This window comes from Parus major, chromosome 3, assembly GCF_001522545.3.
Source record: "Parus major isolate Abel chromosome 3, Parus_major1.1, whole genome shotgun sequence".
NCBI classification, from domain to species: Eukaryota; Metazoa; Chordata; class Aves; order Passeriformes; family Paridae; genus Parus; species Parus major.
In genome coordinates, this window is record NC_031770.1 from 72963381 (window position 1) to 72985623 (window position 22243).

The following is a 22243-nucleotide window of genomic DNA, read 5'->3' on the forward strand; positions in this document are numbered from 1 at the left end:
TGTTGTCCCCTTGATCCCTTGATACTAGAGTATCTGCAGTTTGACTATTCTGAAAAAACTACCCAACACATGTTGGAGAAATAATAACTTTATTTGTCCTATCATCATGAGTTTAAACTGTCATAAACTACATCATACAAAAAAAGTAAACATTATCTGCACTTAGATTCTCTTCACATACATTCACCAAAACCATAACCCAAAGTAAAGGTTGAAAGGTTGAGCAAATTTAATGTCCTCTGTTCGTGTTGTAGTCTTTGGGTATAATTTAAACCAAGCAGTTGATATGCATGGCTATTTGAAGGTGAATGTCCATTTACACAAGAAGCCAGTAGTGAGCTTTATTATGGAAGTGGAATGCATGCAGTTTGCTAAAGCCTACAAACCATCCTGAAGCCTTGATGGGGTAAGGGCTCGGGCTCTCATCTTCATTTCTTTTCTGGAGGTTCATGTTTTACCCAGTCATCAAAGCCACCAGCATACTGCTGAACTCTGGAAATATGCAAAAAATGCCTTTCTTAAGAAAAGTCCTGCTTAAGATTGTCTATTAAGAGGACACAGCAAAAAAAAAAAAAAAAAAAAAAATCAAAAAATAAAAAATAGACACCCAAAACCCCACAAACAAAAAGCCCTACAAAAAACATATTAAAAAAAAACAAAACAGAGACATTCTCTGCAACCATATACACTTGTATCTAGCTTCAATGAGCCAGATAGACATTCCTTTAATAATATCTGCTTCCATGGAGTGAGTTCTGTAACTCTTTTCTTCCAAATGACAATGCTGGAGTTCAAACATCAAGCAAGAAATAGCAGCTGGATCAATTAAACAGTTGCCAGTTCTTTTTTAAAAGAATGTAAGAAGAGATTCTCAGAAGTGAAAGATTTACAGTCTGTTTATTATGTCTAATACTTCAGTTGTCACCAAATAAACCCAGCACACTGATCTTTACTTCCTTGCAAACCTACATGCTCTAGAGGTCTGAAATCACCCTGAGCAAAACTAAACTCTGTAGAACAAAAATCCACTGTGAAAACCAATATTGACTCCTTCAGTTAGGCAGCATGAAAAACAGGTAACGGAGGAAATTCTTCACTTTAAAACAAGAACATACTTCCATACTTTGACTACAATTATTGTGAATGTTCCATTTCCTGAATTGCAGTTCAGTGAAAACACAAGCAAGTAACCAGTGTCTTAAATTTTATCTGCAGTCTTCAAGACAGCGAGGTACCTTCCAAAGATAGGTTTAACAATTCTGCAAACCAAATGCTGCATTTCACTGTATCATCATCTCATTGTTTTGTTAGCTATTGCCTTCACTGCTTTACTCCTGGCAAATAATCCAAAACTTTACAGGAAGTGAAGGCATACTTTGTCAACAGTGAACTCTATGGGGAGAACTGCAATTCAACAAAGGGTGTGGCTTCTTAAACTATTTAAGATTGTACTGCTACCAAAGCAAGCAGTTCTCCACCTTTCCAATCTTCCTGCAACTCAAGACTAGTACTTATGAAGCTATATAAGGAAGGAGAATCTCAGCAAGGGCGCCTTAAGAGGCAGAGGACCCTTCAGTGGCAGCGTGGTCATGCAGCAGCTTGTGTCACCTGTGCAGAGCTGCCGAGGGGTTGTTTCAGAGGGTGGTATACCTCACTTTTACCACTTCAAGGTTCAGTGGAGACAAGAGGAGGTGTCTAACTCAATTACCAATTGTTTTGTTCATATTCCACATGTAAATTTTTACCCTTGCCCCCAAGGTGAGTACGTATTCTGCTTCATGACAGAAAGTGTCATTAATCCCATTCTTAAAGTCATACCTGCTGAAACCCAAGGACATGGCAAAAGCAAGTGCTTGTTTACTTCTTGTTCCTGCCAAACAGGAGAAAACCACAGGGTCTGACTTGGATGGCATTTTTTGATTATACTGCTCCTTGAACTCCGTTGGGTCCATTTGTAGAGCTTCCATTAATTCGCCCACTGGGAAATACAGGAAACAAGCTATTGTTTATTCTCCATCCACAGACAGGTTTATATTGCAAGACTTCTAATTGCTCTGGAGGAAAAGTTCAGCCTTATTATATGCCAGCACCTTTCTAGCACTGTTCCTCTTTGCTCAGTCACCACTTGACCACTGCAGCCAGGAGGAACACGGAACACCCGACGCCTGCATATAGCGGCGTTGACAACTTACGCGGTATGTTGATGGACTCCGGGATTTTTCCAAACCTGTCGATCTCCCACCTCTCCCGCACGTCAATGTGAAGGACGCTGGCCTTCTTCAGGTCTTTGAGCTCCTGGTAGGACAGGTTCTGCTCCGCGGCGGCGCAGAGGCTGCGGCAGGTGGGGCCTGGCGGGGAGGCACAGCCGCTCAGCCCGGCCGCGGGACTCGCTCGGGGCGGGCAGCGCCGCCCAACGCAGCCACAGGGGGCTGTCCCCGGGCGCCGGCCACGCTCCCCCCGGCCCAGGAAAGACCCATCCCCTCCCCTGCTCACCGGGCGCTGCCGCCCGGCTCCAGCCGCCGTCCGCCGCCCGCAGGACCCGCGCGGCCCGCCACCAGCCCCCCAGCCCCATGGCGGCCCGCCCGGCGATGGCGGCCGCCCAGCCAGGCCCGGCCCCGCCGGCGGGGAGGAGACACCGCCTTCTCTCTCCACAGGGGCGGGGGCGCGGAGCCTCGGTCGCTCCCAGGCACGGGGGAGCCGCCTGGCACCTCCCGGCAGCCCGGTCACACAGACTGCGCCTCCGCTTTCAGTACAGCCAGCATTTACCCTGCGTAAATTCTACCAGCCAGCCCAAACCGTTGAGACGCCTGAAAGTACCAAAGGCTGGGACATGAAAGAGATTTTGAAGAAGAATTTTGATGCCAAATCCAATTTAAGCATCTAAACCTCTAAATGTTATGCCAAGGAGAAAAGCTGATTTTAGCACTGGCTTGCAGCACTTTCACCACTGTTACTGTCCCCTTACAGCCACAGGAGATGTGGTCCAGGCACATCTCCTTTCTGGTGACCAACGAACAGATGCAAGGGAATGGTATGAAGCTGCATTGCAGGAGGTCTAGGTTAGATATTAGGAAAACCTTCACCCAGAGGGTGTTCAGGAACAGCCTCCTCAAGAAAGTGGTCATGGCCCCAGACCCACCAGACTTCAAGAGGCATTTGGATAATACTCTGAGGCACATGGTGTATAATTCTTGTGGCTGTACTGTGCACAGTCAGGAGCTGGACTTCAACTTTGTATGTCCCCTCCAGCTGACAATATTCTAGGATTTGATGATCCCTGATTTCAGTTTTGTACATTTTAGTTTTAGTTTTGAAAGCTGTCAGTCTTCCAGCCACAAGGACTAATGACCAAGACATACGTGAGTGGAGAAATGAGGATTCTTCTGTTCCACACATTTTAGATCAGTACTCTGTATTTACTGCATACATTTGTAGATATATTACACACCAGCAATTGTACTTTTTAAAAGCAGGCATGCTGGATCTTTTCATAAAAGATGCATTTTGAGGAGTAGGTTGTTGAATCTTTACTAATGAGAGTTTCCTTCTCAAAAGGAGAACACAGTATTTCTTGGTACTGTAAAGTGTGACAAATTGAACTTGGCACATATAACTGGTTCACTAGCTGCCCTTCTGCCAGCCTCTCCATATGGCCTCCTTGACAGGCATTTGCAAATTGTCTGTCTGAAGCAGTATATTATATATGAATTGAGGTTTAATGCATTTCCCACAAGGTAAGGATAGAATGTACAACTTCTAGAAATGATCTTTTGAAGTATCATTTACTGTATATTTTATCTGTAGTAATATAATGACCACACTTAAATCTCCACTTATTGCATGTATCACCATAAGGACCATAAAGCATTGAACATGAAGCACCAGAACACTTGTCATATGAAATGCATATTCACAGGAAGAAACATTTTTATGGTTTTGATTTGACCCTGGGCCACACTATGTACAAAAAGAGAAACACACTAGCTTGTTTGCTGAAATAGGAAGCATTCACTGGCTATCTCGTGAAAGACTGAGAAAATTTGAGGTCAGAACAAATCAAGCTTAGCAAACTCCCACAGCTTGGTGAAAAGGTGGGAAGCAGCACATACAATTCGCCTTTTGTCTTAATGGGTGCACTCAAACTCCTCAGCAGCTTCCTTCATTTCACCTCTTGGGACTCTCTTCATTTCACCTCTTCTTGACTTGGCTTTCCAGTTCTGTACAACCTCCCACACTCAAACCCAGTGACACCCAACGCAGTTTCCAGTAGCTCCTCCCTCGACTGCTGGAAACCCTTTACTCTGCCTGTCCTCAGTGGGGATATGCACATTTGACGCTGTTTTCCTTCCAGTCCTCCCCACGGTGGCTGCCTCAAAAATCCACGCAGGGCCCATACCCTGCTGCACAACCTCTGGTACGACTGTCCACAGCGCTGGCAAACCTCTTCTTAGCGCGCTGCCCACGGGCACATACCCAGCGCAGCATCTCCAGCTCTTTCAGCAAAATTCAGAAGTGAAGGTCACCCCACCATTTGTCCTGAGTTTCCAGGGTACCTCGCAGCCAGACCTGTCGCTACCTGTTGCCTCTCAGTGGGCTGCGGAGCGCTCCCGGCCGGCCCCGCTTCCCCACCGCTCTTCCCACCCGGGGGACGCGTTGTGCCCTGGAGCCAGCAACAACCCTGCTGCCGCTCGTGTGGCTCTCCCGGGCTCCGCACGGAGCCGCACGGAGCCGCCCGGGCTGGGGCTGGGGCGGGGAGCGGCGCGGCGAGGCCGTGGGCGGAGCGGAGCGGAGCTTCCTCCGCCGCTTCCTGCCGCCGCCGCCGCGCCCGCCGCCGCCCGCCGCTCCGTGAGTGCGGGGCGCGGGGAGGGGGCGGGCGGCACGGCGCGGGGGCGCCGGGCCCGTCCTGCGGAGCCGGGGGGGTGTCGCGGAGCCTCGGCCGCGGCCGCAAGGTCGGGCCGGGCCGAGCCGATCGGCCCCGCCGTGGTGGCGGCCGGGCCCGCGGCCTGCGGAGCCGCGTCCCGGGGGGCCGGGCGGGCGCGGGGCGCGGGCTGAGGGCGGTGGGAGGGGGCTCTGCCCCGCCGCGGCCCCCGGCCGGGCCGGCCGCTCCTCCCTGCTGCCGGCGGCGCCCGCGGCAGCGCTGTCCGGCGCTTCTCCCGCCGGGCTGGTGGCCAAGTGCGGCTCGTCTTCGGTCGCCGGCGACGAGCTGCTGTCGTGGGTGGCGACCGCCCGCTGTCGGTGTGGAGCGGTTAACCCTGCCGAGACATGCGAACGGCAGCGCCGGGCCGCCTCCGTGGGCCGCGTCGCGTCTCTCGGTGTGTTAGAGTGAGGACAGTCGGCAGCAGCGACCGTGGCCGGGTTGAACATACGGCCCGGTGACTTGGCGTAGGGAGCGGGGCGGCGGTGGGCGCCCGCTGCCCGCGCTGCGTGTGCCGGCCTGCAGCTGCCGCGGCCTCCGCTGTGCTGTGCGGCGGGCCCGGTGCTAGGTGACAGCCCGGTGCTGGTCCTCGCCGTTAGCCTGAGACGTGCTATTCTAGACCCAGAGCTGCAACTCTCCACGTTTTATTTGTTATTGGAATGCTCTGATTCGATTCCTGGTTTGTTTGTTTGTTTTTTCCTTCTTCCTTTCTTTTGCTGTCATGTCCTTTACTTTAAGACTTTGTCCTGCCCTTGCTATAGCTGTGTTGCTACTTACACTATTAAACAGGATATACACAACAGCATATTAAACATAGGGACAGTAGTATGAAGACATCAATATGGCAGTAGCTGCAGGTGTAGCTCTGTATTCTAGCTGCATGTCATTGTTAACTACAAGTATTTCCCAATTCCATTAAATAATCCTCTCATACAAGCATAAAGAACAGACTTGTATTTAAGGGATTCTTTCTGTTCTCGTTTTTAGCTATTAAAACAGAAACATAGTAACAGCATGAACATGTGCAAGCTTGAAGCAGATTATGCCTTTGTGAAATTGTTCTCATGTTTACTACACTTGTAAATATTTTGTCATATTTCTTCATGAAATATTGAAGAACTGGTGCTCTGTAGCTTTATTTCTGTGAGATTCACAGAACTGCAGCTAGTGTCTCAGGGGTTCTGTTTTGAGCATCAGTTGTAGATCAAGGACAGGTTGTTCCATTTCAGACGTGCCATCAAAGCAAACTGGGGCAGTTTGTGTGGAGGAAGGAAATGGAATTAAATTTTTCGTTCTTGATGGCAAGACTTAGACTTTCAAAGAGCTCAAACTAGTAGTGACTTACTGTTTTATCTGTTCTGCCTTCACTGATTAACCAACTCCCACAACACCCTTCCAGAATAGATGGGAAGTTATGGGCAGCCATTGTTTTCCGTGTTCTCCAAATCATCCCTTGAGGCAGAGGTACAGCAGGAGTCTTAGCTTAAAGTATTGTCGTGTGTGGGTTTGAGCCTTCTGTCTCACACACATGCTGCAACCACAGTTCCTTTTTTATTTATTTGAATTTACAGAATTAGCACTTCTCCAAAGTTCATCCTTTGGTCATATGGACCTTTATTTCTGTTACAAAATCTTGGACTGCTTTTTCCATGTTTCTTGGCCACATGGTTTTCCTGGCGAGGTACCGCAAATTCACTGGTTACTTTCCAGCTGTTTCAATTCTTATGCCCTCAGATTTTCTGTCGTAATGGTACAGTAACTTTGGTGTTTGTATCGTGGGAGAGCACAGTCTCTCATCTGACTGCCTTTTTGCATACAAAGTTTTTGCTTGCAAACCAACATCATTAATTGTATGGTTCTTTTTATGGTACTTAGGCATTTTGCTTATTAAAGGATGAATTTTCTAGAAAGACCTGTGTTGGACTATGCATGCATCTACCCAGATGTTTTTTCCCTTTTGATATGTTATAAAAAAGCCCCAAACATTTAATGTGGGATAGAGAACATAAACAAAAGTTGCAGTTTGCTTTATGGGGCTGGATATTGCCAGGCATATCTGAAAATTTCCATAAAACTTTGCTATAAGATACTAGCAAAAAATATGTCATCAAAGTATTACTCTTTTTACCCACTCAATGTTTAATATACTCTAGTCATAAACCCACTTACAGAGTCTTTTAATTTTTGTTTCTGGCTTCTGTTCATTCTTAGAAGAAAGTTTTCTGTAGCAGGGGATTTTAGAAGGAAATCTGAGGGGGATTGTGGAGGATATGAACATGAAAGTTGATAGAACATAATTAACATGGGCAGCTGGCTAAAGTGGATTACTGAAAGTGAGAGATACTATGAGATTTTTACTGTCACTTGGAAAGTTGTATCTAGTGGTCCAAAGCCTCTGTCTTGCTCCTTTCTCAGAAAGTACATCAGTGTCTCATCCTTTTCAGGACTGTTAATACAAAGTCAGGATTGGTGTTTGAGCTCTAGTGACAGTGTAGGATGTGTGATGTGCCTTTGGGCTAGGAAATCTTGGAGATGATGCTTTCAGAATTTCAGATGACATTTTCCAGGGGAGGAAGCTTCGCTGCCACTACCAGTCAGCAATTCTGGTCCTTTTACTGCTCTCGCAAGCAGTGGGGGCTTGTTTTCCACAAAGGTTTTGGTGCCTGTCAGAGCGCTGAGCCTCCTGGCCTGCTGATGGGTGACACTGCCCAGCTGCTGACCATGATGGATGTGGTGCCTGTTTTGATTGGGTGACACTTGGGCTAGTGGCGAGCAAGGCAAAATGCCACAGGTAATGCTTGCAACAGACGTCCAAAATATATCAACTTGCGGCATACATCAAAACATGCAGCAGTTCTGCAGAGGATCTGGCATTACTGTTCCACACAGGGACCTTTCACAGGTTTTGAATATCTTTGGGCTTAATCTGCACATCTGTGCTGTTCCTTCACACCTTTGGGGCAGGGCTGCAGTTGACAGCCAGACAGTTCTCTTAAGTCACATGAAAATGCTAATTTTTCCCAGTATTCAGTGTTTGCTCTGGCCTTTCAGTGAGACACAGGTTTTTCTTTGCATTAGCAATGTGAAATGATACAATTTTAAATTGAAAGTAGTGACACAGCTGAAATTTCGGCTACCTCAGATGAACTGAGGGATTGAGGTAAATGTATTCACCTCAGCTTCTTTGAATTCAGGTGCTCACTGATGAAATAATTAACAATACTGGTTTCACAGCTAATGGATAGTCCTACTGGGAGAGTATTACCCATATCCAAAATCCTGGAGATTATCTGTAGACTGACTTGGCTACATTTCATAGGGACAGTATGCTTAGATAGGCTAGTGGGTTTTGTATAATTCTTATTTTGTTTGCATTCCAGTAGTGAACCTGTAATCCTCCTAGTTAATCAAGAATCAGAAAAATTGTAATAGGTATTACACAGATAAGAACAAAAATGTGGCACTTGTCTGAAAGAGCTCACACCCTAATTAGAAGAGGAGGGGAAAAGTGGATATAGGCAGATGGAAGCAGTGATATGATATTAATCAGTGCAGCAGGTTATTTCTCTAACATACTGGTGTTCTGGTCGGTGTTTCTTACAAGCATCGTGGTGAAGGTACAGCATGGGAAGACTCACTAAGGTGACATATTTCAACATTTAGTAAGTGAACTGTAGACATTCTAGGAGCAGGGACTCATCTTCCAAGTGAGAAGTGCAGGATGGTAAGGTGGGAAAAGGTTTTAGGAAGTGGAGACAGTAAAGACAGTTTGCTTCTCCAACTCTCCTGCATAAAGATGTTTTGAAGAGGAATAACCTGATTGGTTGATTTTAAACCTGATAGTTTGGTTTGGTTTCCCAAGGAGAAGTGATTTTTAGTTCATACTAGCCTTGTACTAGCCTTGTAACTTTTATTTGTCTTAGCTCTAGTGAATTACTGTAAAATGATTTTTTTTTTTTTTAAATAGCAGTTATTTATTTTAGAAATTCATTCAACTCTTGCTGGTATCTAAATATATAGTTTATGAAGAGGGTCAATTTCTAAATATAGAAACATTAATGCTGTTAAATATAGACTATTTCAAGCATATCTTACATTTAAAATAGTCTAGGCACACCATAGATTTAACTTAACAATTTCAGCACATTGATTTTTGGCAGTCTTTCAAATCTGAAGCTTTTAAAATTAGATAGGCAGATCGTTTTGCTGCTTTTGAAGTGGTTTGTTCTTTATAGAATGGTGGAAATGAGCAGTTGAGTGAGGAGGTTTTGATCTTAATCAGCTTTTTGTAGGAAGATTGACATAAGGAGTCTTTTAAGAAGTAAAAAGTCAACTGAGAATAGCTAGTGATGGTGATGATTACACTTCAAACTCCTGTATGCTGAGCTCAAAGAGTATGAACATGTTTGGCAAGAATTAGTTCTTAGTTTTGTATGAAATGATTTTTTAAAAGGAAAAGGTTTAGGTTTTTCTAATCTAACTTTTTGTATTTTCTGTTTTTTTTCCCAACGAAACCGCATAATTTCTATTTAAGATTTTTACTGTGTGCCAAGTAGAGATGAGGGTAGAGCTGACATACTCTCTAAACTCAGTTTTTTTCTACCACAAAAATCAGTGTCTTTTTATTTGTCAGATTCATTAGTCAAATATCATGTGCACCATGACTTGATTTTATGTGCACGAAATTAAAAACTTAAATGTATTTGTTTTTCCATCACAAAAGACAACTTCAAGCAAAGATTCGTGGTGACCTCTTTCTGCATAGGAAGAGGAGGATATCTGTCCCCTTTAGGACACTCCATAGTTGGATACTCCATAGTTGGTGGCTCCAGACAGAAAGTTTTCATTTGACATATTAAAAAAATATGAGAATGGGTTGGAAAGAGTTAAATCATGGGAATACTTCCCTGGTTTTGAATCTTCAGTGTGTCAAGTTAATTTTGTCTGAATTGTTCTTTTCTCTTTTGCCTGCTTGTTCTGAATGGCTTGTGCCTATGGCAAACAATAAGCTATAGAGCATCCCTTTTGTTTTTTTTTCTTAGCTATATTTTATGCTTTCTTGAGTCTCTTTGTTCAGGATTTTCATTCCAATAAAATCTCAAATCTTTTATTTCCCATGAACAGAAATATTTCTGAGAAGTTATATCTGAAGCACCCTAAGTTACTTCCTCATTTAACTCAAATAAATTCCTGGCATAAACACTTTGATTTTTAAATGATTTGATTCATGTTTTTACTAAATGGGATCTTTAATTTGTAATGTTTTTGGTCCCTGAATGTACTGGAAAAGGGCAGGCAGTACTCCATATATGCCCGCACCGTAGATTATGTGGAGTAGCTTGTTGCTCTTACCCTCCCATCACACTTCTGTGCTTTTCAAAATCAGGCACAAACTCTGGCTGTCTAAGTCCTTGATATGCTCTGTTTTTTCCAAGAGCTCACAGGTCAGTAAACATTGTCTGATGGATATCCGTCTATGTGTGTGTCCATGAAAAGTAATTAATCTAATGGTCCGTGTTGTCTTTTCCTCTGCCTGCTCTTAGTGAAAGGAGACTGAAAAGTGTCTGGGCTCTGCAGTGTGAATGCCAGTGTTCATTTCTAATGCCATGTTGATTAGGTTGGGTTAGAAGTGCTGTGCTTTCAGTCATTGTGGGTATCAGCTGACACTGTTTTTTTGCCATGTCCCAAGGGTCCCTAGGATATGGGTCCAGCCATGGGCTGTGTTTGCCCTGATTCAGGTTGTGTCACCTGTTCTAAGGGCCACAGGGTTTCACAGGTGGGAAACATTTGTATTTCAGCTGGTTGGGCCTACAATTATTTATGGGAGCTCTCTAAATGTACTGATACGAAGATGACTTTCATTAGGGTGAAGTCTGTGGTTTGGACAGTCTTACATAATCTGTCCAAAGAGATCAAAATTGTTATGCTGAAAAGACCTCATAGATTGTTTATGTCAATGTTGAATCACCTAAACACAACTATGTTCCTTTAGGGAGGACATTTTTGCTGTCTTTGCTATTGACTCTTGACATAATTTAGTGCAAGGTCTTGTGTTTTCTTGCAACAGCTCTGTAGGCCCCGCTGTTTGATGAATGTCTTAATGAATCTTGTGCTCAGTTAACCAACAGTGTGACAAGTGGCAGTGGGTAATTTCACATGAAACTTGGGTATATATGAGAACCTGCCAAGGCAAAACTTGAAGTTGTTTGAGCCTCCTCATGTTCTAGGGATGCCAGGTTGCATGGCTGTTGATGACCGTTAGGTGTGCTAACATCTGTTGATAATATATAATCAAGAGCTGGAATATTTAGATCTTTCTTACTGTATGAACAGGAATTGGGAACCCATGAAATCAGCAAAGCTGAATTCAGTGTCACTGTTCATTTGCATGTCTAAGATTTATAGCCATAAGTATATGAAAATTTGAAATCTGTCATTTAGGAACATCATGGTATTTATTATAGTATAAGCTAATTTCTATTTAAGTGTAGCATTTTGCAAAATAATGCACTGTGTTTTAAAGGCTTGAGGAGATGTGAAGCTGTTGATGCAAGGAAGCAGCGAGTAAAAATTTCTTTCATACTCTACAAAAATTTGACTTGTCCAAAGCACATCTCTAATGGGTAGGTTCATGCAGAAAACCTCTCGCACTAACAGTGTGTAGGGATGTAGGGCAGATGCAGGGACATCTATCCAAATGTGTAGGAACCTGGAACAGGAGCTCACTGGTACAGATTGCCTGCTTTGCTTCAGGGAAGGCTGTTCAGATACCAGTGGTGGTGGTTCTCTAATATCAATATTGATGACTGTTCTGCTGATTGGCTTAGTGGATAAGTAAGGAGAGGGAATATTGAATTCAGTGTACTGATTGATTCGTGTGTCTCTCAGAGCTTCAGTACTACAAAGGTCTAAATGCATATACAGAAAAGATTAAAAAATCTTAAGTAGACAAACTTGATAAACTTCGGCAAACTTAACTAACTGATCCGTAGTAGGAATATACCTTTTGCTATTCCCAAATGTGGTGCATTTTAGAGGTTTCCCATACCTAAATGCAGTAGCACAGCTGAAAACCAGTTGAAAAAAAGGTTAAAATCTTTGTTTTTGGTGGCTCAGGTGATGTTACTAGCCTGTTTTTGGTACACAAAAAGATGACATTTTATTTTTGAACAGAATGGCCCATATGTTTTCAGTGTATGAGTATTTGACTATTTTTTATTCATATGCTTTGTATGTGAAAACAGAAATCTGTTTTTATGAACCACACCATTAAAAGACAAACTGTATACTAAGCCCCAGCAACTGTCTGTGTGATGCACAACTACAGTCCTTCAGTGGATTCACATTTGGATTTTGATTAAATGACTGGTGTGCTGAAATGTCTAAGGATTTTTTTTTTGAAGTTTACTATCAAATATCTGTGCTTTAAATTCTGTTCCTCATAGGACTCCTTGATTAGTGACAAATTACCTATGAGAGATTTCATCTCTATGGATTTTCCAATGTTTACTAGAGGAGTCAATTTGCACTCCAGTCTGTCATCCCTTGTAGGATAGAACACTAATCAGATTTGGAAGACTTATTTTTTTAAAGTGTTTGAAATTGCTCAAAAACCTTTAGGGAATGTGCTAAAGGTAGATAATGACCGAAACCTTTCATAAGGGGTATATGTTAAGGAAGAGAAACATTTATTTTGATGAAGTTTTTCTGGTATGTTGTAGTTGTGATAACTTACTTTGCAATAACAAAAATAATCTTAGTACCTCAAATATTTAACACCACTGCCTAGAAGTGAGTGTGCATGTGTCCCCTTTTCCTACAGCTACAGTTCATAGAGTCCTGTAGTGTAACTGGTGTTGCAACATTTTTGTAAGTCTTCATTCCTGACACATTCATACTTCTTGTTACACAATAGCTGACATTAGACCAAACCTAAAACTGTGCTTGTGATGCTCGAATGTGTGATTCGGTCTTGTGCTTTTAGAGTTTGAACTTGCTATATTCAGTAAAACACTTCAATAAAGCACAGAGTAACCTCTGTTTGCCTTTCCTAGTAAGCAACAGATGCGGGTGAAAGATCCATCAAGAACCAACCCTGAGAAGCCAAAGAGAAGCAAAAGGCCTAACAGGCCACAGGATGAGGACTCTTCAGATGATATTTCAGGTAAGTACATAGGGGGATGTTTGTTCTGAGGTTGGAGGCTAATAACTTCCATGTTGACTGATGAAAACCACAGATCATTGGTACCATGAAATACTTTCCTTGCTTGAATTTATAACAGAAATATCCCCAGTCAAGTGTTTATGACATGATCAGTTGTTACACTGCATGACTTCCCTGAAGGGCCAGAGAGTTGGTTGATCTTCAATGACAACTTCTTCAAAGCGGAACGGTCCTTTCCTCTCCATGTGAGGTCAAGCACACGTGGCAGGAGGCTGCGTGGCTGAACAGGGAGCTTCCAGCTGAGCTCAGGGGGAAAAAAGAATGGCAGAAAGGGTGGAGGCAGGTTTGGACTGCCCTTGCAGAGGTCTGGAGTGTTCAGGATTAGGGATTAGGTAAAGCAACTTCAGTTAGAATTGGATCTGGTGAGGGGTTTAAAGAGTAAGATGAGCCTGTATGGATACACTGGCAGTAAAATGAAGACTAGGGTGAATGCCTGCTGCATGAGGGGGTGGGGGTTTGGGGGTTCTAGGGACACAGGATGTGGGAGAAAGCTGAGGAACTCAATTCTTCATTTGCTTCCATCCTCACATGTGAGCTCTGCATTTGATCCTCCCGGGCTCCTGACCTTAATGGCAGACTTTGGGATATAGACATTGTCCAGAGTAGAAGATTGAGAACTGTTAACCAGACTGGACATGCACAAGTCCATGGGGTCAGATGTAGTGCATATGAAGGTGCTGAGAAAACTGGTTGATGTCATTGTGAGGCTGTGCTCTGCCATCTCTTCATGGCAACAAATTGAGGAGAGCAGTTGATTTGCAAGAGGATGGGTCTGCCATTCAGAGTGACTTAGACTGGCTGGAGAAATGGGCAGGCAGAAACTTCGCAGTGTTCAACAATGGCAAATGGAGAGTTTGGCACCTGGGCATAACCACATGCCATTACAGGGTGGGAATTAAAGCAGCTTTGCAGAAAAGGTCCTGGGAGTCCTAATGCGCACACTGAATAAAACCAAGATGTGCTGTTTATGCCTACTGTAGGCAGGACTGTATTAAGGAGAGTGCAAGGCGGGCAGGTGATTCTTTCCATCTTTTCAGCAGTTGTGGGATTTCATTGGGAGAACTGTGCCCAGTTGTGGGCTTCCTCTTACAAGAAAGGCTGTCTTGTCAGTGAGGCTAGTGGTTCATCCCCCTCCACATTTTTGAGGAGATTGAGAACATGATGTGGGAAGAGGGGCTAAAGGGAATGTCTTTATTTAGCCAAAGGAGTGAAAATATAATTTCTATCATTGACTGGCTGTTGGTAGTTACAGAGAAGGCAGAACCAGGTTCTTGTAGGAGGTCTACAATGAAAGGATTAAAAGCAACAGACCAAATTTGGAAATGGAAAATTTGACTAGGTGTGAGGAAATTTATTTTATATTCACTCTGAGGGTGGTCAGACAGAAACCTGATTTTCTAGTGAGTTGGTGAGCCCTCAACTCAACACTCAAGTGGAAAAAAGCTATGAGCATACAGATCTAAATTAGTATTTGGCATTGCTTTAAGTGAAGGCTTGGACAAGATGGCCTTCAGAGATTACTTCAAACCTAGCTTATTCTGTGATATAGTGGAATTTGTGAACAAAAATATGACAGAGAAGAATGGTTGATATTCACATTCAGAATGAGCAGTTGTAGTAGGGATGCATTGGTATTTGAAAATCTTTCTTTATGGGTTGAAAAGAGGTCAATGGCCTGTGTTGTTATATGCAAAAATAGATTCATCTATTATTTCATTGTCAAAAAACCAGGAAATTAGATTTCTGCAAAAGTAATCCTTGTACTTTTGTACAAAGTAGTTTATCTGGTTTTAAGAGGTGGCATTTATTGACTTGAAAAGAATTTCCATTATGGAAAGACTGAAAAAGATTCCTTCATAAAATTCAGTACGTGGGGAGCAGCTGGCTGATCTTTCCTACTCTAATGCTTTGCTTTTTTTTCCCTAATGCTGAATTCATTGAAAACTATGGTCTTTCAGTATACATGTGCTCTCTTTCATGGCTATTATTTTTGATGGATGAAAGCAAGTATGTGTTATTTTCTGTAGGGTTAACCTGCCAGCACGTGAGCCAAGCAGTGGACGTGCACCATGTGAAGAGAGCGGTGGCTCAGAGCGTGTGGTCAATCTGTGCAGAATGCCTGAAGGAGAGGCGGATGAGCGATGGTGAGCCTGTGGCGCCTTCAGACATCTGGCTGTGTCTCAAATGTGGCTCTCAGGTAAGCATGTGCACTCAGTTTGCAGAGGTGGCGTTCCTAAAGGATACCACTGTTGTGGATCCTTGTGTTTGGCATTTCATTACCTCCAGAGGAACAGTGTGACGTAAGTGCTTTGTTCTGAGAGTCCTTGCTTCAGCTTCCTCGCAAAGTGGGATGTGACCTTACGTTCCTGTCTTGTTTTTGGCAGTGTTTGGGGTTAGCTTTATGTATCACAGTGTGGTGTGGCCTCAGAATTAGTGATGGTCCTGCCTTTTCTCTGTTCTTATCTGCATCCTCTTGCCACTTACAGACGATTGGCTATGGGAATTGTGTGGCTGCGAAATGCATCCGTTCAGCTGGCTCCTCTGGCAGAAGTTCCCATAAATAGGAATGAATGAAAAACCAAACATGTATACTGCTGAATGAACTTGTGCTGTGAACACTCAATTCCTAGATTTGATTGAAACCAGAAAGGGAGAAAGGACTGTGCTGGAGTGAGAATGCTGCTCCTGTGGCAACTAGCCATTAGATTGGATCAGTTATAATGTTGAATCATGGCCTCAGAGTTTAAAATGGCAGGTCCTGATCCCAAGGGCTTTCACAGATTTCTGCCCTGGGAGTGATGTAAAGAAAAAAAATCAGTTTATGGGCAGTGTGAGGCTTGGTTCAGCAAGTAATTTCCTGAACAGAGTATTTCACAATTTTCTTGGGACTTCAGTAGGTTTTACTATAGAAAACTACTTTGAGTAGGTTTTATTATAGAAGCCATCTCCTACCAGTATAATATGAACATATTTGGTTTTACAAAGAAACATGCTGTTCACAGGGTTCAGAAGATAGTTAACTAGATCTGAGGAGGACTTATACATCTTGTTTGAAAAATTTCCATTAAGGAGAGCTTTTAAAAGGAGTTAATTCTGTATGCTTCTTCATGATCATGCTGTTAACGGTTTCTAAAACTCATGCCTATTCAGAGATTCAGTCCTGAATCTAAGTCCCACTCTGTTCACACTTGAACAATTGCAAATGCTTTCTCTCAAAATTGCTGTAGATAAATGGTGGGTTCCGAGCAGCTTTGTAGTACAAAGCACTTTATGTACTTTTTTCATTCACCGTCTGGAATGCCTTTGACATTCTTGAGCAGTGAGGGCTACCTGTGTTGTCCCCTTCCTTGATATTCTGTGGACCAAATATGCTATGTAGGTGTTTCATTCACAATTACTAGAGCATTCTTGCTTTTGTGAATGGTATAATTTTTTGTCTGTAGAACAAACTTAATAAATCTCTATATTGTTAAGTGATTTTTCCAAGTAGAAAAGATGAGAATGTTAAATCCTCTCAATTCTTACAATTGCTAAATAAGTAGGACAGAATAGCTTCTTGTCTAGTTTTGAAAAATGGAGTTTTTGTAGTTTTTTAACTAATGATGTAGTCTTTTCCTGCTTCCTTCTCCCCCCCTTACTGGGTTGATGTGTCCATTTTTAGGGATGTAGTAAGAATTCGGAAGGCCAGCATTCTCTGAAACACTTCCAAACTGCACGCACAGAACCTCATTGCATCGTTATCAACCTCAGCACATGGATCATATGGTAAGAGTCAGTATGCAGGTGTTTGTGTGTGCCTTTACATAAGGACTTAACTTAAAGCATTGTCTTCTCAGGATAAAGGATGATGCTGACAGATAAAATTAATGCTTTCTATAGAAGAAAGGTAGGCTTTCTGGAGGCAGTATGTGTTTGTCCTTTGTATTCTCTGAAATTATTTTAATCTGAAAGGACCACAGTGAATTGGGACTGATCTATAGAAGAGCATATATGAGATGAAGGAATTCAATTCTGTTCCATTTTTTAGTGTGAAAAATTGAAACTGAGAGCTTAAGTAATTTGTGTAAGGCTGTTTGGGAGGTTTGCTAGAGCTGGGATGTACATGCAGAAAGCCCTGAATTCCAGTTTATTTCTTCTTTCGTTTAGGTGTTATGAATGTGATGAAGAGCTGTCAACGCATTGCAACAAAAAGGTTCTGGCTCAGATAGTTGATTTCCTTCAAAAACATGGTGCCAGGGCTGAACCAAGTAAGTTTGCACAAATAGTTTTGTCTGAAGACACTTGTAACATACTGTCTCTAAAAATATGCATTTCAGATTTTGAGTCATGTTAAAAATGCGAATGAAAAATTGTGTACAATGTGACCATGATGTAATTTATAATTGGAAATCTACTTGGGGAAGTAATGCCTGTCAAAACATAGTGTCACTTTTTTTCTCCAGTATGGTTATATTTTTAAAATATTTTGGGCACTGTAGGACAGTTTTTCGAAATTCTGTCTCTAACAAAGAAAGCTTACCATAGAGGAGTTGTTACCTTAAATAGGATAAGGCCATATAAATGAATAAATTAATGCATAAAAATATATTGAAGCGTACACTATACATTCACTATAAATGAATTTAATTTTCTTGGCATGGATGTATCACAGCTTAAATTTTTCTGATTTAAACTTGTTCTCCACAGTTAGCTGGATTTGTTTAAGTGGATTGTCTAGTACTCTGCTGTTGGATGTCTTGTCCATTTTTGCTATTTGGTTTTAATTGGTAGAATGGTAATTTCTATTAAAATATAATAGTATTAAATTATTTTCTTTTATTAGGAGCATACTATACCTTCTCAATATATGTGATAGTTGATAGAACTTTGTATGTGTGGCCCTCGCTGTCTACTCTTGATAATGTTGATGTTATTCATCCCTGCTGTAACACATGTGGCAGCATTTTGGCTTGTGACTTAAGAGAGTGCATTGAATTCCACATTTGCTTCTCAAAACACACATTGAGTAAGCTTTTAAAACAATTGGTTGCATCTTTTAACAGAGATAATCAACCATTTTGAAGTAAGAAAGGAGAATAGTTGCCTTATAGAATTGCACTAAGTATTCTTCTAGCTGCATGTGCAGCTGGTAAATCCTACCAGTTTTAAGAGATGTTACATATTTTTTGAGGGGAAAAAATGACAGGCTGCTTAAAAATACAAAATTTTGTTCTAGTCACAGGTTGTATATTCAATTTTTAATTTCAATAAATTGATATATTGCTACCTTTTGCATCTTTTTTTCTTGGAGCAGTGAAAATACAGCGTGTGATTTCACTTCTGTTCACAACTTTAGTTTCAAATTTATGTGTAATTAATGAATGTTGCAGCTTTCTTGCAGATGAAAATGATGTGGTGGTTTTATTTCAGTAAATGTAATGAAAACCATTTTATTCTATTATTGTACTGCTGGCTAAGACTTTGTGATACAACTCTGTGCCTTATGGTTTAGACTCCTAATTTGTGAAACTTCAGAACATCTAAAGCTTTCAGATTAAGAAGTTTAGAAGTTTTCTGTGAAATGTCTTAAATTAAGCAGCTAAAATTCCAAACTAACTCAGGAAAACGGAGTGTATTTATAGCAGAGCAGGGCAGCATATGTTTCTGCTGTATATTCGTGTTTAATCTTGATAGTCTATTTTGAAAATGCTTGCATTTCATGTAAATGTTTGCTGATATAACTGGAAACCTCACTGTAGCTGGAACCAAAATTGTATTTTTTTTTTGTTTAGGGCTTAGGCATAGCCTTGCAGGTGCCTGCCTTGGCAGCGAGAGGTCTGAGCGTGCCAGGGTCACTCCTGCAGGGCAGTCGCGTCTCCTACTACATTCTGGGAAGGGGTTGAGGCTCAAGTGCAGGCTTGGATTCATGCATAAAGCATGTGTGCGTGTACTTCCAGTGATGTTTTAAGGATGAAAGTCTGTGACCCTCTCCACTCTGTGTTGAGCAGTTTGGATTGCATTCCTGAAAGCTCTGGGAATGTTGGCCCAAAGATGATTTGTTGGGTTTTCCTGAGTAGCGAGGGAAAGGCAGAAAAGCTCTTTGCGTGGGACTGTCTGTTGCTTTAGGCCAGGCTCCTTGCTGGAAGAGGCTGGAAAATAGCCATGCATTCATAGCTGTCTGGTGTGCAGGACAGGGAACTCCCAACCAGAATTGGCACTCTTGGTTCATTTTGATAAATGACAGACTTAGTACTTCCCCTACAGAAATATATCTAAAGGGTTTTTTTTCTTTTCTTTAAATTAGATTACTTTTAGGGATTCTGAAAAAAATAAAATCTGAAATTGAAATGTAATTCATACTTTTGCCCAGAACACAAAAGGACAGGATGTATTACTGTGAAAATTAAATCTACTTTTGTTTTGGTTTAATTTCTTTTACTGTAACATTTTATTTCATGTTCCACTGATATTTTCAGTGTAACTATCATTCTTTAAATTATTAGGTGGTGTAGACTTACAAAATTTATTTTGTATATTCTCACCTTAAAAACATAAGCTAATTTTAAAATAATGAAAAATAACTTGTGAGAAGTAGTGTAAAACTAACATATTTTCATATAAATTCATATTTTTCACTTAAAAATCAATCTTGTACTTTTTTTCCTCATTGCTTTTCAATTTCTTTCTAAAAAAGTAGTCAAAATGAAGACAGTTCTCATAGCAGAATGTGGCATTGTATCAAGAATTCATCTTATGTCTGTATTTCTTTTTGTTGTAACAACTGGTTGGCATGGTGCATCATTAAAATTCAAATAGCATTGTGTAGAAATTTCTGTAGAAATGCAGTATCAACATGGATTAAGTAGCAAATGGGGGCTGCTAGGATTTTTTTTTCAGTTCTCAAAAGTGCAGGATTCATTTAAAGATAAAATGATCAGTTGAAACATGTGAGAGAGGGTTATATAGATTTCCTAATTAATGCATCTTGCAAAATAAACAAAAGCAAAATGCTTGTCATTTGGTACTAATGTGGTGGAATAGTGTGGCAGCAGGATCCTTGCTTTTCATTTGGTCTCTCATAAAGATTCAACTTCACTTCAGCTGTAAAAATGTGCAAATTACATTACTACTACATGACTGACTTTTGTAATTACATTAAGCGATTGAGATAAATCCCAGTGCTGGGTTCCCAAAAGAATGCTTGCAGCTGTGTGATTTTCACATCTGATCCTATGGTTTGTTGTACCCAGCAATGCCTGCTCTTTTCTTTTTTTCCCCCCTTTTTTTTAGAGGAGTCTGTTTGGTTAAGAGGTCATGTTGGGCACAAGCTGGAAGAAGAAAGCAAGATTGCTTTCTAGGGTGTACCACCCAGAAATTTGTTTTGTGGAGAAGGTTAGCAGGCCGTGATGATTTCCACAGAAAGGCAGGTGCAGTATTGTCCGTGTGGCACACTTGTGAGCTTCACATGGACATAATGCACATGTAGTACACAGGAACCATGCTGAGACATTGCAGTCTGGGTGTCTGCTCATTTACTGGAGAAAACAAATCGTTTTGCAGTCTTAAAAGTGAATCTTATGCATATTTTCCTCTACAAAAGCCAAATTATATGTTGGTGGAAGCATATGATTGCGTACTTTTTCTAGAGCAGTTCATTAAATTGGTTTGTGTGGCAATAGAATGGGAAGGAAGAAGATATATTCTCGAATTTTGAAGTTAAATTTATTGTTGGGAGGGGCTAGCAGAGGAATGAGGTTTTGCTAGTAAGTTCAGCTACCCAGATTTACCAATAAGTGAAAATTAGAGACTTGATTTATTTTTTTTTGATGACTGAAACTGATGTATAAAAATAGATATAATTTTACAGTACATGTGAGAGTTGCAGACTCATATGGAAAAACAGGTAGTGTGACAAATAGCTTTACAGATTTGCATTCTGCTGTGGATATTAGTAGTTGACAAAGGATCACATTGAAAAAAATGGTATTCTTTCTTAAGTGACTTTTACTACATGTAGTTTGGAGTAGTAGAAGACCATTCTATCTACTTAAAATTAACTAGCAAAATAAAACAGATTATGTTGATTCTCTGAATATGAAATACACTTCAGCAAAACAACATTTCTGTTATTGGTCAGCAATTTTCTTTCTTATTTGCTTACTTGCTAGTAAGCTCCTTGTAAAGGAATGAAAACTGAGTCATTGACAAAAATTTTTTTTAGGCATTCTGTCATATTTGACCACGAATTCTTACCTTTCCTGTCCATACTTACTTGTGAGGTGTAGCTAACACAAGTCATCTGAGAATAGAGGGTGAAAAGCAGTCCTTGAATAGGTTGCTCTGCCATGCTGTGCAGATGTCTTTTCTAGTTTATAACATTGTGGCAAGACTCATAAAATATAATTTCAGTTTATAGTCTCTGATTTGGTAGCATATTAACATTGCTAGAGAAATTGGGCTTTTAAAATGTAAAGGTAGTGATCATTTCAGAAGAAAACCAGGCTGTTTTTCTTAACGTTGGATTCTCATTATTGTACAGTGTTGAAAAAAAAAATCTAAATTTTTTAAATAAAAAAGGAGTGCCAGACAATATAGTAGCATTTTGTAGTACAGCATGATGAGAACTTGGTAAAAGAAAGTCTATTAACCTTGCTTTTACTGTGAAGACCTTCAGCTGAAGTACCAGAGTTGTATTCAATAGAAAAGGCTTGACCTTGGAATAAAAGTACGTATTCCTGGAACCATTATTTTTAATTAAAAAAAAAAAGTTGCATTGAAAAGATGAGCAAAAGTGCTTACTCCCCTGGCTGAAAAAAAAATTGATGTCATTTATCTTCTTGCTTGCATACCATCTGCAGCCCCAGGCACAGCTCAGTTTCAGCAAAGGTGGTACAGAAGTCCATGTGCACTGCAAATGTTTGAAATGCTGGCAAAATAAATGGATAGGGAACCCACAGTGAGTTTCCTTTTGCAGGCGGATGTGTCAGCACCGTGTGTGTTTGTACTCCTGGTGCAGTAAGTGGCTCTGCTTTGTGGAATGAATCATTGTCTGTGCTAATGTTTGGCTTAGGAACCTCAGTCACTGCCCGTGAGGCTGGTGCTGAGCGGCTGGGGGACAAAGCAGT

General features: G+C 41.4%; 2 protein-coding genes across 4 annotated transcripts in view; one reads left to right on the forward strand and one right to left on the reverse strand.

The window, feature by feature from the left end:
- Window positions 1-70: 70 nt before the first annotated feature.
- On the reverse strand, window positions 71-2606 carry TSTD3 (thiosulfate sulfurtransferase like domain containing 3). Its single transcript, XM_015620630.2, has 4 exons — window positions 2494-2606; window positions 2193-2348; window positions 1819-1978; window positions 71-492 (listed from the first exon to the last, which is right to left on the reverse strand). The coding sequence occupies exons 1-4, from the start codon at window positions 2570-2572 to the stop codon at window positions 429-431; spliced, it is 459 nt and encodes a 152-aa protein (XP_015476116.1). The 5' UTR covers window positions 2573-2606; the 3' UTR covers window positions 71-428.
- A 2199-nt stretch (window positions 2607-4805) lies between these two features.
- Window positions 4806-22243, forward strand: part of USP45 (ubiquitin specific peptidase 45) — a 48750-nt gene continuing 31312 nt past the window's right edge. For 2 of the 3 annotated variants that reach the window (XR_002001494.1, XM_033512862.1), the window contains exons 1-4: window positions 12970-13079; window positions 15167-15336; window positions 16801-16904; window positions 17286-17386. Coding sequence is in view for 2 of the 3 variants with exons in the window: in XM_033512862.1 (XP_033368753.1) it covers window positions 12980-13079; window positions 15167-15336; window positions 16801-16904; window positions 17286-17386 (475 nt within the window). In the remaining variant the exon portion in view is untranslated. Of the gene's footprint in view, window positions 4846-12969; window positions 13080-15166; window positions 15337-16800; window positions 16905-17285; window positions 17387-22243 lie in introns of those variants that run through there. The other variant, XM_015620621.3, reaches the window with a different exon arrangement.